Source organism: Typopeltis vanoorti, chromosome 14 (assembly GCF_054136105.1).
Source record: "Typopeltis vanoorti isolate ZY-2024b chromosome 14, IOZ_Tvanoo_1.0, whole genome shotgun sequence".
NCBI classification, from domain to species: domain Eukaryota; kingdom Metazoa; phylum Arthropoda; class Arachnida; order Uropygi; family Thelyphonidae; genus Typopeltis; species Typopeltis vanoorti.
In genome coordinates this window covers 71,542,178-71,560,000 of record NC_143562.1, presented here as the reverse complement: position 1 = coordinate 71,560,000, position 17,823 = coordinate 71,542,178, and the positions used below count along the sequence as shown (strand labels likewise).

Genomic DNA, 17,823 nt, shown 5'->3' with positions numbered 1-17,823 from the left:
CCGAATTTAGTAAAATTAGAAATGAGTTTGTGTTAATCTAAAATGTTTGATGAAAATAAATGCGCAATATGAATAAAAAGTTAAAAATAAAGGCAATATATGCCAGTCTTCCCTTGGGAATGGATAACATATTGTAAGGAGAGTATAATCTGAAGTATTTCTGTGGTAGATTTCATCAGTTCCACAATTGCTAAAGAAATTGTGGAATTTCTGCAAATAACAACAGCTGTCCAGTAAATTTAGAAACTCTTTAAACTACCGATTATATGTATAATTTAAAGCATAAAATCAGATGCCAGTTTAATCTTACATAGCAATTCTATGCATAAATTAAAAATATATTTATAATAATGACAGCGATGCATATTATTAATGATGCGTATATGTTCGCCATCATTTCATTCACTGTGAACCTACAGAAACACCGATAAAAACAGTGTGCATGTCGAAATTTCTGCTTGTTGAATACATAAAAAAGTTTGCATTAATTATTGTTTGCAGGAAATTTTATCACCAGTGGCATACACGAACACTGTTTCCTGTGAACAATTCGATAATTTGATCAACTGTATATCAGTATAAAATGAACAGGACAAAATGGCAAGGAAGGTTCTTTGGATAATTATATCGATAAAAACTTGCACCCGATTTAATTAAAAGCAAAGAATGGAAGGAAACACATGTCCATTGCATGCTCTTTTTAAAGCAATTTGTCAAGTTGTGAAGCTGTAAATTGTGGTCTGAAAAAAAAAAAAGACCAGAAAAAAAAATCACACGGATGTGATCAGGATAATTAATTCGACGGAAACGTTTTTTCGATTTAATTAAAAGTAAAGAAAAAACCCACAGGAAACACGTGGTTATTCCATGCTCTTTAGATATATATATATATATATATATATATAAAATAACCAACTGATTTTATCAGCTAACTCCGTTTGAATTATTTTGCTGCTAGCAACAATGCAAGCTCAACTTTCCCTTTTCGTATTTTTGTTGTTCCCTGTGTTCTGTTGGACATTTGCATTTCCTCAAGAAGAACAAAATAATGAAACTCGAAGACCATCATCAGATGACGTTATTTGTAGTAAGTACATTACATATTGTTGGTCGTTTTTTCAGTTGCTACTGGTGTGTGTGTGTGTGTGTGTGTGTGTGTGTGTGTGTGTGTGTGTGTGTGTGTGTGTGTGTGTGTGTGTGTGTGTGTGTGTGTGTGTGTGTGTGTTTTATACAGTGTTAACAACGTAAGTAAGCACCTAGAGTATTACACTCATATATAAACTCGTTTCCTGACTACTACCAGAATTCTAAGGAAGGGTGTCCCAAAATTCGCGCGAGAAGTAATTTTGATAGAAAACACAGGTTTTTAATTAAAAATTGTAATTTCTTATTGATTCATAAGGTATACAGTATAGGGTTATGCATGGAATAGCATATCGGGTAAATGGCCTCCCCAGCTTTGCTGGCATATACGCACTCTTTTGTCGACATTTTCCATGACCGTTTTGATTAAATGTGGCTGAATTTCGTTGATACAGCACTCAATTTCCTCCTTCAAGGCATGGGTGGTCGTGGGCTTGTTGGCATAACCCTTAGACTTCAAAAAACCCTAAAGAAAAAAGTCCAACGGCGTAAAGTCACATGATCTGGGCGGCCAATTCTGATCACCAAAACGGGAAATTACACGACCAGGAAATGACTCAAGCAGTAATTGAATTGTTTCTCGGGCTGTATGGCATGTGGCACCGTCTTGTTGAAACCACATGTCGTCCACATCCATATCTTGCAATTTAGGCACAAAAAACTGGATTATCATGTCGCGATAGCGAGCACGATTAACTGTTATTGCCTTACCAGCCGCATTTTCGAAGAAGAATGGACCGATGATGCCTCCAGCCAAAAATCCGCACCAAACAGTGACCCGTTGTGGATGCATTTGTTTCTCAACAATCACTCGTGGATTTTCTGAACCCCAAATGCGACAATTTTGTCGATTAACGAAGCCATCAAGATTAGAATGAGCCTCATCACTGAAGATAATTTTGTTCGAAAAATAAGCATCCACTTGTTGTTTCATAATCCATTCAACGAACTCTCTTCGCTCTGTGTGGTCGGTAGGCTTCAGTTCTTGAGTCAATTGAACTTTGTAAGCATAAAGATGCAAATCATTCGTGAGAATACGCTGCACAGAGCTTCTCGAAATGCCCAATTCAAGACCACGGTGTCGAATTGATGTTCCTGGACTCTCAGCAACACTCTCACGAACTGCTTCGATGTTTCCTGTTGAACGACTTGTTGAAGGACGGCCAGAGTGTATAAGATCACGAATTGATCAAGTTTCCTTGAATTTTTAAATTAATCTTTTCACAGTTGATGAAGTTAAATCACTATTCCGACCATACTTTGTACAAAAATTGCGAATTGTAGCTGCCAAACCTTCATTATTTTTAAAATATTGCTCAACAACGAAAATACGTTGTTCTTTCGTGTAGCGTTCCATTTTTGATAACCCTAAACTCTCAGCTGTCACGCTGTCTTTTCTTTTCTCGTTGGCAACACTTTACCGCACAAATGGCACTAAATTTAAACCTTGTGTGAATTTTGAGACACCCTGTATAACATAGGTTTCAGAGAGTATGCTCTGAGTAACCGTCCACAACATTTCTAGTTCATCTAGTTCCTAATACTAATGGTAACAGAAAAATGTGCTGATGTCGACTTCGTCAAATCAGCATAGAAAAGTGCAGTAATTCTGATATATTCCCTCGTGGTCAATGCCTAACCAAACCATTAATATGATAAGAATTCTGTGTAAATTAACAACATATATTAAAATTAAAAGCTGTGTTATAGAGCACGAAATTAGGAAACACTTTCTACTGAACAGATGGAGGGATGGTAGTGTGGCGAATGCCAGGAGACCGCCCCTTTCCAGAGTGCGTAACCGTAGCTATGAAATTTATTATTGTAATATTAGGAACAGTTTTTCCTGGTTTGGCCTCGCAATTCTGTTTGTGGTCCCACGAACACTGAACTCTTAGTATCTGAATATCCTGGACAATGCAGTACTTACTACGTTGTGGATTTTCTAAGAACCGTGTATTGTAAAAGAATTCACCGTTTCATAAGGCTGATTCGCTCTGATTTGTGGGTATGAATGTCACCATACTTGATTGGCCTTTACAAAGCCCTGATCACAACCGTATTGAACATCTGTAGGGGTGAAATGGAGCGTCGGGTGAGGTCAACATACATCCGCCCCACAACAGTCCACTACCTCATTACATGCCTACAGGATGAATGTTCCAAAATTCCCATGGATTGCTATTATACGCTTAGTGAAAATATTCTCTGTAGGATTGCGACAATTATCGCAGCGAAAGTAGGTGGTCGTGCATATTAATAAGGTGGGTGCTATGATCCTTTGTTTCAATGGTGTCCGTTGACTTCTTTCCCAGACGATTACCGCTCATGCATGATGACAAGTAAGCATGGATCGATATGTAATATTCTTACTTCCAGATTTAGCAAATTCTTTACTTCATATAACTCTCTTTCATTATTCAAGAAGGTATAAAAAAGCACCACTTTAAACCGGAAGTATCAAAAATGCAACTGAACTTCGAAGTAAGAACGTGGTTAAGTTTTGCTTTGAAAATTCCATACATAGAACGGAATGTGCTGATATCTTGACAGAATAAGAAACACATTAACATGTCACAAAAGGTTTATCAGGGAATTCATCATTAAATATTTAAAATTCGTTATTGGCTTTAAGACAACGGACTGCACATGAAATGTAATGGCTAAGAAAATTTAGTTCACAAGTATATGGTTTCTGCCACTACTCTCTTAAACCTATTGGAAGTAAATGATGGATGCGTGTGACATTTTCATAAAACTTCACGGTGCACGTGCAATGCACAGTGTACCGTTGATACCTTAATTTTTAAGGTATCAACGTATCAGCATATGCACAAAGTTCTAGTCAGTTTTTCTTCAGGTATTTATGATTGGTTGCTGAATAAGGTTTGATCAAATCTAACAAAACTATAATAACTTTTGTTGGTCTGAAAAGTACTCGGCCTAACAATCAAAAAAACGAATTTATAATTTCAAAATTATCAACATAATATCCCTGAATAAATGCATGTCTTAAGGGATAATGTTGGGATAATGATGCTTCAGCACCATCATCCCATCCCTGTAGTGGTTCTCAGTAAGGTCTGCAAAATTCCCCTTTACAGCTGCAATTACCTCTTAATTCAAAGAAAAACGCTGAACAGCGAGGAAGAGTCAGTTTTGGGAAGCGATAGCAGTCAGAGGGAGCCCAATCTGGGGACCAGGGGGGGATGTTCCAACAATTCATAGTGCTAATCCCTTAATTTTTCCATTGCCAAAATATCTTTGTGGGCTGGCGATTGTCATTATGAAAGATGATTTCTTTCTTCTGCAAACTTGGTCTTTACGCACTAATTGTTTTGCCTAATCTGGTTAAAAGATTGGAATAATATTCCCTGGTTTTTTTTTAACCCTTTTCAAGATAATTAATATAAATGAATGCCTTTACATCCCAAAACACCGATGCCATGACTTTTCCTGCTGATGGAAACTGTGTCTGCTTTGGCACTGAACAACCGGCTTCTGTCCACAGTTTTGACTGCTGTTTCGATTCTGATGTGTAAGAGTGAATCCATATCTCATCCATAGTAATAAATCGACGCACAAAATCAGTTTTATTCCTGTTAAAACGCTCCGAGCACTGTTCAGAGATTTTCATGAGAGTGCGTTTTTGATCTACTGTGAGCAAGTGCGGTACTCATCTTTCACAAACTCTTGCATTTGCAATTCTTCATGAAAAATATATCCTACACATTCTTTTGAAATGCCTATAGTCTCAGCAATTTCAAGCACTTTGACTCACCGATCATCCAATACCATATCGTGCACTTGATTAATGATTTCTGGTGTTACACTTTTTGGACGTCCTTCACGTGGATCAGCTTCAACGCTGGTAACTCCACGTTTAAAATCGGAAGTCCAATTCTTTATTTTCATAAAAGAAGCTGAAAAATGCAAATAAACGTTTATGAACTTCGAATGAATTTTGAATGGCGATAAACCTTATTTTACAAAGAATTTTATAACCGCACGATACTCAATTTTATCCACTTCAAGTGATACAGAAAACACTTTGGCTTCAGGTAGCTGTATAAAACAAACTACTTGATAGATTTACTTGCTATTTCACACAGATGCTTATCACAGATGTTCCCACGTAGGAAATAAAAATCTTGCCGATAGTGTTGCCATCTATGGTTTAGGTCGAGAACTTTTCAGACGATTCTCGTATTGCAATTAGACTTTAACTGAAATTATTCTGATTAAACATTTTCGTGCTATTATTTTTATTTGCTGTGTTTCCCATATTCTTTTCTCCATAGAGCTCAGTGATGTTAATAATGTTAACGTTGCAACATATTTCAAAATGTGTTTAGAAACTGGACATTAATATTTTTAGGTACCCCCGAAACAATAACATCAGCAGCAGGGTGCCTAAATCTAGTTGTTGGAGATGTAAGTATAAAACGTTTTATAGCTACCTAAAATAAATATATAACTCTATTCATTATCTTCTTCTTCCTGTCAAATCAACAGAAGACACTCCTCACAAAATTCCTTCAAATGAGTATACAAAGCACATATCAGTTTTTCCTTGATATGTGCTTTGTATACTCATGATATTTTCAACTTTTTGTGTCGTCTTTTCATTTTATTCTGCTTCTTCCACTTTTCTGACTTTTAACAATAAATCCCTCAAAGAAATGCCTTCTTTAAAATGGGTTCCGGTTTGTCTTCCCTCCAGGCATTAAATTGAAGAGTGCGTTAATACGACTAATCTGTTAAATTTATATTTCCATATTCAGATTTCAGTAGGTGTTGTGATGATTTTGATCGAAATTTTGGAATAAACAGAAAGGGAATGAATAATTTAATAACTATATTAAAAATTGACAATTTGAGTTATTGCTATTCCAAGCTAATATTATTAGAGGACGTTGACGGCGCACACTAACTGAACAAAAGTTAAAATGACCTCAGGAACGAGGACGGTCAGTGTAAACAGGGAGAGGTCGAGACTCTGCGGTGACATTGTGTGATTACGGGTGAGTAAGGCAGTGCGCCAAAATTTAGGAAGGAATTCCCATCGGTTCTCTTCCAATTCATTAGTTTCTGTAGCATATTCAACAGTTTCCACCTTTTTAGTCAGTCTCTCTGATTACAAATGTGATGTGTGCAGTTGCTCTGTTTTTTCTTTTACCTTCTGATGGAAAGTCCTTCATCTAGAACATATGCTAGTTCGCTTTATTGGTTGTCTACATTTTGAATATATTTTTATGTACATTTCTTCTTAACATTGTGTTCGTCCCGTCTGTCCCGAGTACTGGATGCCTGGGAAGGAGTGGATTACGTGGATCTTAATTGGCTTGAGAAAAGTGGACCATATGTGCAGAGATTTGCAAACTGTTCTGATTTGGTGTTGCTTTAGGACCAAGCCCAGTTTATCTGTCGTATCTTTAATTATTGGTAGGTATATGGTAAAAATGTAGTCTGTTTGCTGTAGTTGTTTGTTGTTCTTTTTAAGAAGTTTAGAGATCTGTTTCGTTCAAAACAGGTATTTAGAGCTTCAAGTTTTAGATGAAGGAATTCAGATTCTTCGGACGATATTCCTTTGGCCCTGGAGGCAAATGCGTTTAAAATTCCGAGTATTTTGACAAGATAGAAATGTAACGTGCCCGCGCGGTTAGCGAAGTGGCTATGCGCCTCGCAACCATTGGCCTTGGAAAGGAGGGTTCTGGGTTCGATTCCCGTCGCTGACGTGAGGAGCTTATTTTAGTTACCTGTTGAACGGGCTTCTTTGAATGTTCTAGAATGGTAGTTCTCTTCGATGTAGGGCATATGACTCTTATCCTATTCAATATTATGGTTGGTAGAGGCAAAGTAGGGATAAAGGCCTGATATATCTTGTCTGTTATTCCTTACATAGCCTATGTGTTCTTTCTTTCTTGTTTCATAACTTCTAGATGTCTGTCCGACGTAATTGATACCGCATGAACAGGGTAAGCTATAAACTCCAGAATATTTGTAGAAAGGATGGCTATCTTTCGGTGATCTTTTAAAATTTTCAATGGTCTCAATAGGTTTGAAGGTTACACTGATGTTATATGGTTTTCGAAGAAGAGCTAATTTTTTGAATATGGTACTAACAAAAGGAATTGTTATAGAGCCGATGTATTGGTTTTCATCTCGTTGTCTTTGTTGTATGTCGCTGAAGAGAATCTTGTTGATGATTCTTGCAGGGTAGCCATTTAGGGATAGATCTCTGGATATTTTCATTAATTCTTCTTATAAGGTGTACCAGGATCTGTGGTACACCGTATAGCTGTTTTTTTGAGTATATGGATAATGCTGAGTTTCTGGGATATGTGGTGAGACGAGTTGAAACGGAGGTAGCGACCAGTGTTAGTAGGTTTTCTGTATAACGACAGGTTGATGCTATTGTCAGTTTGTTTCTTAATAAGTACGTCTAGGAAAGGAAGTTTATTATCTTTTTCTAGTTTTAATGTGAACTTAATGGTATTATGGAAGCCATCAATTTTGTTCAGATAATCTATTAGTTCTTCTTTTTTGTGATTCCAAATGATGAAGATATCGTCAACATACCTACACCATGTGGTTCGTTTAGTGGTAATTTGGGATAAAATTTGAGTTTCCAAATTTTCTAAGAATAGGTAGGCATAAGAACGAGAGAGAGGGATACCCATGGCTAATCCTGTAAGTTCCTGCAATGCTTGAACAACTTGGTGATGTTTGGTGGGAACAAGTTTTCTAAGATGTCGATGATTTCTGAAACTGGGACATTTGTGAACAGAGATGTGACATCCAGGCTAGCCATAATATTATCTTCAGAAATACGGATGTTTTTTAATTTTTCCAAGAAATGTTGGGAGTTCCTGATATAAGAATCCGTGTTGTGAATGTGTTCTTTTAATATTTTGGCTAGATATTTTGATAGTTTGTAAGTAGCGGAATGGATACCATCTACTATTGGACGTAATGGTGTACCTTCTTTATGAATTTTGGGAACACCATATACTCTTGGAGTTGACGGATGCATATATGTTAGTTTTTTGATTAAGTGCACAGGCCAGTTGGACATATCACGTAATAGTTAATTGGTATCAACATGGTTTTTGTGAGTAGGATCTGTGTTATGAATATCATAGATAGATGTGTCCGATAATAGATTATTGATCTTTTCTTCATATTCCTTAGAATTTAAGATGACAGTATTGTTGCCCTTCTCTGCTCTCAGTATAATGATTTCTTTGTTTTTATTTAATTTGAGTAGTACTTTTCTTTCCATAGTGCTAATGTTAGTGTGAGAATATCTAGAGGGCGCGAAGAGGATTACGCTGCTTTTTAGTCGTAAGTAATTGGCTATTGTGTGTGGAAATAATGAGGAGGCTTTCTCTAAGTTGCAGATAAAGTCCATTTTTGGAATAGTAGTTAGTTTTAAGGTGAAATTGAATCCTTTTTTTGAGACTAGAAATCTTTGGTTTTGTTAAGATGTGATTAGATTGGTTGACAATGACTTGGTTGTCTGGTAGGGAAGGTTTAGAGTTGATGTGGTTATCATATAGTGCGTTAAATGTTTTAATTTGTGTCTTTTTACTTAGATTGAAAGTTTTTGTATAACTTTTTTAAATCATGTTGTCCAAAAGATGCCAGGTTTCTTCTTCTAGGATATTATAAACGTTTGTGAATAAGTCATAGCATCGAGAGGCTATTTGGTTGAGTATGAATCTCGAATGACAAATTCTTTCTCTAAGTAGAGCGAATGCTGTATTGTGGTAAATGATATTAGCTTTTTCGATTTACACACAGAATTAAGTCTTTAATCAGTCAAACGTTATTTTAATTACAAGTATTTTATGTAATTATTTTTCCATGTAAAATCGACATAGGAAAAAATATTACTATGCTTTTTTCTATACCCGATTTTACAATATATATATATATATATATATTGTAATATATATATATATATATATATATCCATCCTTTCTGAGTTTATTAATATTAGTGTGAGAATTTATTTTATATAGATATCTAGTTTCGTATATTATACTGGGTTATAACTGAAAACGTCATCCACTATTTACACGCTTTTCTTTTAGATTCGTGATGTAATTCTCGCCTGCGTATCAGATCAATTTCCCCAAGCTGAAAATCCACTTTTAACATTCGTTAGTAGCTACTGCAATGACGAAGATGCTGGAGTGGAGGTAAATTTAATAGACAGCTATTGCATTTGAAAATATACATATAAATAAAAAAGAACATGCAATTTTTCTGTCATTACGGTTTATTCACTTTTCAGTTTATTCAGTCTAAAAAGAAATTCATAAATCTTACATATATTTCTTCGATGTACCGAGTAGATTGTCAGTTGTCAGTTGTTTTATATAACTATAAAATTCTATCCATGACAATTGTGAAAACTACTGGCGAAGATGGAGAGAGAGAGAGAGAGAGAGAGAGAGAAAGCGTGTTGTGTGTGTGTCTGTGTGTGTGTGTGTGTGTGTGTGTGTGTGTGTGTGTGTGTGTGTGTGACTGAGCAGGCATAAAACATGCATTTCCTACGTTTTTCTTCTTCAGTTTTTTTTTAATTTATTTCATATGTCATATTTCATTATTATTTCTTGCATTTGTTTGTAATTTCAATTCTCCTCCAAAATAACTGCAATTTTTGTTACATAAATTAGAGTATTCAATTGAATGCAAAGTATTACATCAAAGTGTAGAGATTTACAACATGGAGGATGTGAAGACTCGTTAAAATAAAAGCTAATAAAATAAATTATTATTATTATTCGTGACACCTCCAAGGACTCCGAAGACTCATCGAGGGAGGACACCTGCTATACAAATGTCTCCATTTCTACTATCAATCATCTACATCAACGCCATCTACCGCCCACCATCACAACTAGTATTTTTTGTCTGTAAATTGCGTGTGTTCTGAATGGCCGATTTGTCTGTATGCGGGATGAAAAACACCAGTTTCCGGGAGAAAAAACCCTGCTTCCTCCGTATGAGATCGGCTAACTCATCTTCGATTGAAAAAGTCCCATAAAGATTCCTCCCGTCACGACGAGAATCGAACTTAGGGATATTCCAGTCGAAGGGCGCAATGTACCGTCGTTCTTCCAATTGCGCTACGAAGTGATATTGTGAACATACAATTATGTCTCGTATAATCACTTCTGATCTCATAGCATGCTGTAAAGAAACTCAGGTTGGGAATGGTTTCTGATAATTTCCTGAGTATAAATTATTTGGATTTATATTTACAGCCGAAGCTACTCAGAATATTGGTTTATTGTATTATGCGTGTTAAATAAGTATGCACCAAGGCTCATTTGTTTGTTTTGAGATGAGTTAGCCAGTCTGCTAGATAACTGACTAACTCACTTTCATCGAAAAGCCCAGAGAAAGGTTCTTAAATGGTTCTCAAAGTACATAATTATAAATAAAACAAATACATACATATAATGAATATAAATTTGATTCTAATAATGAATGATTGGAAGCAATTTTTGAATATATATTTTTTTTCTATTTCAATTTAGATTATTTCGTGCATAAGTCAGAAAGTCGACCCAGTAAGTATTATCAGTTTTCTTTTCATGCAATATTAATAAATTGTATTTAGCATAATATCTGAAAGTGCGGTTTATATTTTAATAGATAGAATTATGATTTTTTAACATATCGGGTTTTAAATGGCGCATTTACTATTAACTAAACTGTCTTAGAGAGCTTTCTTTTAAAGTACATTTTAGAGAAATGATTTGTTTCCTTAAACGCCAATCATAACTTGCTTATTGCTCTCTTTGCCTTGGTCTTCACATAGCAGATATCACTTAATATGCAGTTTCAGAATTTTTCTTTGTATTTATTTGGTTTGGAATTAACAACAACAGGATTACTGTGGAATTGCTTTGGTTTTCTGCTAACATGCATTTAGTATACTAAGATTTGTTGATCGTTTTTTGATGATACGAAAGGGGTATTTTTACTAATAGTATTAAAGTGTCTAATATTTCTTTGAAATTAGCAGAGTAAGTTGCTTAAGTTAATTATTGGTGATTGAATCTAAAGTTATTCGCGCTGTCTTCTTTCATATGAAGGGATCTTAGATTTGCAGTTAGTCAATCATTCTGGGAAAAAGCATCTTAAATGCTATGTTGTACTTCTTTGGACATATGATCCTACATGTGTAAGCTACTCTGAAATACAATTCTCAATTGTTTAGTGTTTTTCTTAAATTTATTTGTTAATTGTTGGATATACTTTATGATTTTAATATTTCTGTTCCCTTATCTTTAACTTTTGACGAATTACAAAACTTTGACGTCAAAGGAATTACTTTCCTCCTCCCCCAAATCGATTTCATCTTTCGCCGTGTATTTATATATTCTTAGGTTTTACTAAGGCCATTTCATTCTTTTCTTATCTTTCTCAGTTTTCACGTTGTAATTTTTAATCTTTAAGTTTTATTTTTTATATTTTACAACACTTATAATGTGTTACTAATAATATACCATCATTCGTTATCGGATTTATTGTCTTCTTTTAACAGTGTCCTCCTAGTATATTTGTGCTCTCAACTCTTTTACTGATATCAGTTTATAATTTTAAAATTCAGTGGAGCTCTATCATATTAGTTTACTTATAACAAATATCATACTAGTTCTTCGCCATGTGCGATCTCCACTTAAATTTTCAAGCATGGTTATTTTCAAAGGTTCGAGAAAGGTAGATAATATGTATGAAAACTTCATTGAAGTTTTATTAAAATAGTGGTGGTGTCAAAAGACACGTTGTGATCGAGAGTGCTATGTAATAAAAGCTTTGCTTATCTCTTTATATCAGTATACCATATTTATTATTGTGTTTAAATGCTTTGTTAATCTTGGTTATCTGTACACTGAAATTGTTTGTCAATAAAATAATGTTTCACTTTCTTCATGTTTTGACTGGCGTAATGGTATACTTAAAATATCATTACTTCTTAGTGTGATGCCAGTCATATGATATAATTCAATATAGGAAGCGCTAGAATGAAATGCACTCATTTAGTTTAGTAAGTTCAATAAAGGAACGTGTTGCGCTAATGATACCAAAAAGCCTTCCTCAGAAAAGATAATATTCTATAAAAATGGCTTATATATGAATTATAACTACACCGTTCTAGAACATTCTCTCAACTTTCAACAATCTTCATCATTCTCTATTCACTTTTAAAATTTCTAAATGAAATGATGCGTGTGAACAGTGGAAAACCGTTCCATCAGATGCTGGAGCCTCTTCGGGAATAGCGGAATTCAGCTTCTTTTCGTCAGCCTAAAAGTGTGTTTCTCAGAATGTTTCAATCAGAGGACAAAACAGGCATACTTGGTGGTAGGTGATTAGGGACTTTTGGCGAGAAGGAATGATCAATCCAGACAGCTATTTAAATTTTGTGCAGTCTGTATGACGTCGGCCGTTTTCAAAGAAGGTTATTCATGTTTCTGGTGGGTAGGACTGTACGGATAGTTTTGTGCAATTTCTGCAACGACTTACTAAGTCATTCTGATATACCTCTCCAAAAGAATTTCTCATGGACAAATCAATCTTTTACCCGGACGTACATTTGCAAATGCCGCCAATTTTATTAACAGGTACGCTGAGCGCATACGATCCATCTCATTATTACTCACTATTATGAAATAGGAGACAGCTTGATGAAGAATAAACGTTTCTAGTTCCTCGAATCCAAAGAAAATAAAAGAAAATAGGAAACAGCACGAAACTGGAACCTGCAGTCTGGAGATAGAGGTCACCTAATCTCCTCTGCTTCAAATCTCTGTTAAATATGTAACACCTTTGAGACATAAATAAAATACATAAGAAGTATTCATCTTTGATTTGTAAATTCAAACATTTTCATGACGCTAAAACAGGTAAAATGAAAATATTCGGAAAACATTTTGGTTTACATCGTAGATAACTTAGTCTACATTAAAGTGTTGATTAAGTGATATGATTAATCTATTTTAGTTTCAAAATGAGAAATAAATCATAGTTCACGATTAATAAATAAACATTATTTGATAATGTTGTTGTAAATTTCAGACTACAGTTAATGAAGATGAACAACATGGATATTACGTAAGTAGTCGTTTTAATCACTCTTCTAAGATAGCATAAATATCTCTGCACTTAAGCAAGCTACACTTTTATTATAGACACATCGTACTTCTGATTCCCTGTCTCTCCAATGTGTGGCATCTGCATCTAGTGGAGATGCCACGCATTGGAGAGACAGGGAGTGTGTGTGTGGCATCTGCGTCTGGTGGAGGACAACTCTCAGTAACAGTACTACCACTTTCCGTTCTTGTTCTTTATTTCTCTATTTTACTCTACTTTGTTGATTCTTTTTTTTCTATCCTGTTTTACAAACTACCATAACTGGGATCGAAGCTTCGTTGCTGTGTTTAACCTGCATTGCGATCACATGACATATGGAAAAGAGAATTTTTATCATGGGTCCCAACGTTTCGCCCCACAAAGTAAGGCAAAACCACGATTATTCGTTAGTTGGCTTGCTGACATGGATCAGCGGTATTGCAGTACGTCTACTATAACATTGTTGCAGAACACTGCCTAAGGGGTTCTGTTTGCTCATACATATACCTTTCGAAGTAATCCTTCCAATTCACAGTGGATTTATTTAATATCGAAATAGCGGCCATCCATGTAGTGCTCTGTGAAACATAAATGTAAAGAATTCAAACAAACGACTGTCAGTGAACCAGTTATATATTACAGATCTGCAGTCAGCAACAATGATAAAAACATATCAGTTAATACAATGGTGCCAAAGCTGAGTGATGAGATTCGAAAAATGATGAGTATGAAGAACACCATTTGTGGACTTTGGAACACGGTGTATTAATAGACCTCTATAATCTAGGTCTCAGGGATATCGTACCCTTTTCATTAACACTTACTCTCTATCCGAATCTCTTAATGTCTGTGAGTACATGATGTCAACCATTTAACCAAGAAGTCTATGTTCCATACACATGTGTCTTAAGTGTAGTGTAGCACTGTTAGCTGTCAAAGAGAATTCAATCACAAAACGGCTTCCTTCCATAGCAGGCAATGCTCTATATGCTTATGATATCGCAATATTGTATCATTCGATTTAAATGAGAATCAGTCAAAGTCAAATTCAACAAGAAATCATTAGATATCTTCATGGGTTCTTTCTGAATGGTTCAAGTTTTCAACAGAAAAAAAAGTGTCTGCATATATTTCTCCCGGAAACACACTCGTCACACAGGTTCGGAGTTAACGATGGTAGAAATTGTATTCCAGTAGCATGAGATGCTAAACACACATATTTTAAAGAAACTTTACATTCTTAGCACATATATTTGTCAACCAAGGGAAACGATGAAAGAGCATTAAATACCCTTTGCCTTCCCAACTCTGCCAAATGGGAATCAAATCGATTTTTCTTTCTTCATCCAGGGAAAATAACACACACACACACAACACACACACACACGTAACACGATGGAACTTGTTGCCGCTTAGCTATGTCCTGAAATAAAATATCCTTGCAGAGTAAGTAGTTCTGTATATGTTAATGGCATCAGAATTTATCATTCTATTGCCATTAACATATACATAAAAATAAAATAAACCACCTTGTTTATTTTATTTTTAAATTTATATATATATATATATATATGGATGAGGGTCTAAGTGCATCCAAGGTGAGGATGCACTTAGACCATCTTAATGAGGAGCCAAGCGCGCAGATCGGTTCGCATAATAAATATTCTTCAATATGGTGCCCTTTCTCCATAAACCACCCTATTCCAGCTTTGTAAATATAAATATTCCATCAACAGAACCATTAAAGTATCAAAGTAAGAAAGAATATTTATACCTTTTTAGAACGAAACAGAAATTAGGAAACTCAGCGATCAATAAAATATTACTTTCACTGTAAAAGAATAAAAATATTATGAAAATGTAATTAACATCTAAATAAATAATTAAAATAAATGTATAAATAAAATGTATATACATTTATAAAATAAAATAAATAAGGTAGTGGGCCCAATGCCTCCCATTGTATACTAAGAAAAAGTTAATTATTATATGTAGTTTTCTAGGCATCTCTCGTTTGAACTAGTTGAGTTATTTCTTGTGGAGAGAAAAAAGAAAGAAAGAAAGAAAGAGAATCTGTGCAGATAAGGGGGGTTAATATACTGCCAGAAGTTGTTTAGTTGGTCTTCCGTCCTGATGTAGGTGGATAATAATAACGAACCTTTAGGTGGATATGATTCGTCTTCCGTTAATGTTGTTCTTTCAGTATTAGAAACTATTAATAATCTCTGAGATTTCAGGGATTATTGAGATAATTGAAGATCTGAAAAGATTTGTAGCAAGATATTTGAATCACACCTCGTTCTAGCATTATGTAATTAATTGATAAATATAATTGCATGTCCACTGATTGCATGTTAAAATAAATGTATAAATAAAATGTTGTTTATACATTTATAAAATATACATTTATACATTTATTAGAAATATAAAACCATATTTCTAATAAAAATTAAGATTTCTTCCTTGCTTTTTACCTGATCTAAATTTCGTTTGATTTTCGCATTTGTTAACCAATTTTCTTAATTATATCTTTTAAGGAATGCATTCGGAATCTTCGAAACAGCTTAGCAACAACAAATATCTAATATCCAGCGGACGACGACATTGAACTTCAGAAAGCACACTGAGATTAAGAAGAGCGACGAAGTTATGTTAATATACTATTAATATTCTTAATTAAAGTTATACAGACACAATATGTATTGTAATCTATACTCTGTAATAACATATTGTAACACGTAATATATATTTGTAGTTCAGAATTTAAATGTGTATAATTGTGCAGAATTTAAATGTGTATTTTTTGTCGTCTATAAAAATTCATATGTTCAGGAAAAATATGTTCAAGGAGTGAAGGAGAGAGGGAACAAGATGATTTTTGAAGAGAAATATTTGATGAAAATCAGTATGCAATATGAATAAAAAGAATTACGAATAAACTCAATATTGCCTGCTTTTCCGTTAAAAGGAAGTAAACACATCACATTGAGAAACACTTAATCCAAACGTCATGTGATGACGTTGATTGAATTTAGAAACGCGTCCATACGTTATCAATAACAAAGTGAAACAACACAGATAGCCAAGAAGAAAGCTCATGAAACTCGTGAAATTTCTCATCAAATAAACAAACAAATCAGCTATACCAAAAAATTACATTAAGCATTGGTAAAGTTGCTAGTGTAAGATGATTTCAACTCTTCATCATTAAAATGTTAAGAGGTATATAATTCAATTACTACCTGAATACATCTTATAGCAGATATGCTTGGTATCTAATACAAACAAAACATTTGCTGAAACTTACCGATGTATATTTTATAACAAAAACACTGCCCAGGCGTCGGGAGTGTTTTCTCACTAACAGATGAGCATTCGAGTATTAATCTCTTTATGTGAACTCCACCTTGCTCACACATTTTTTTAAAAAGAGTAAGAGCTGAATTATGAAAAAAGTGGGAGTAAAAATAAAACCCCGCAGTGCGTTTGATCATATATCATCTTAGAGACACTAGTTTCTTTTTTCTACTGAATCCATCCACAGGAGTTAAAAGTAGCGATAAGCACATCAGTGCCAAGTATGACAGGGAGAACTTTATTAACGTTTAGAGAAGTTTTGGACTTTTTTTGAGAGATGCTGGATTTAGTTGTTTGGAGAACTCTCATGTGGATGACTGATCCATACGAGAGAAGCGTGTGGAATAAAAGAGGAAGAGGAGAAGCGAGTTCTGTATGTTTGGTGTCCAACATCCCTTTACTGTACAAATGTACAGTCAAAGACAGCAAAAGACAGCCATCGAATGGTGGTTGGCAGTTCAGTGGACCACTGACCATTGAATTACCTATACAACAGACATTGTTCTGAATGCCTGTGAGATAATAGACAGATATCATCAATGAGCTATTGATGTGATATATTTATGTCAGGAGAGATTGGAGGTAAGCATTCAATGGAGAGCGATCTGGTCTTGTCAGGTCAGTTAGGAATTAATGAGTGTAAAGTTAGGTGAGTTCCAAGAAATTAAAGAAACTTAAAGATCATACGCACGTACATGAAACACAAAAGTCGAAATGTGTTTTTGCAAGGAATGCTATTTGGCTCATGCTGCAAGTTTACTCAAATGTCTGTGAAAAGGCTTTTATTATTGAACAACGAAGCCCAGCATGTTTAGTTGCCCAAATTAACCTAATTAACTAGTTGAATTTTAAAGAATAATTGAAGAGTAATTTTGTTTTCGATGGTACATCAAGTACTCAGCATGCTCCAAAGTTGATAATCTGCTATCCAAATCACTATCTGGATGTGTATTTCTTTCTCTAATAAATATATTCAACCATGAATTCTACGATTTTAACGATCTGTGTAATATTCAGCAGAGAATAACGTTTCTCACAACCAAAAGTGTTGTCTCACTCGGTTTGATGTTTTTGATCTGTCTCCTCATATTCTAGAAAGCGATTTTTCACCTGAACCCCCCCTCTCTGCTCTCCCCTTATCATTTCACTTTCTCTCTCTGCTTTTCT

General features: G+C 34.7%; 1 protein-coding gene across 1 annotated transcript; it reads left to right on the top strand.

Moving 5' to 3' along the window:
• The first annotated feature begins 950 nt into the window (after positions 1-950).
• Positions 951-16,243, top strand: LOC150099627 (uncharacterized). Its single transcript, XM_090404262.1, has 6 exons — positions 951-1,087; positions 5,522-5,577; positions 9,243-9,350; positions 10,698-10,730; positions 13,246-13,281; positions 15,837-16,243. The coding sequence occupies exons 1-6, from the start codon at positions 964-966 to the stop codon at positions 15,882-15,884; spliced, it is 405 nt and encodes a 134-aa protein (XP_090260388.1). The 5' UTR covers positions 951-963; the 3' UTR covers positions 15,885-16,243.
• The last annotated feature ends 1,580 nt before the right edge of the window (positions 16,244-17,823 follow it).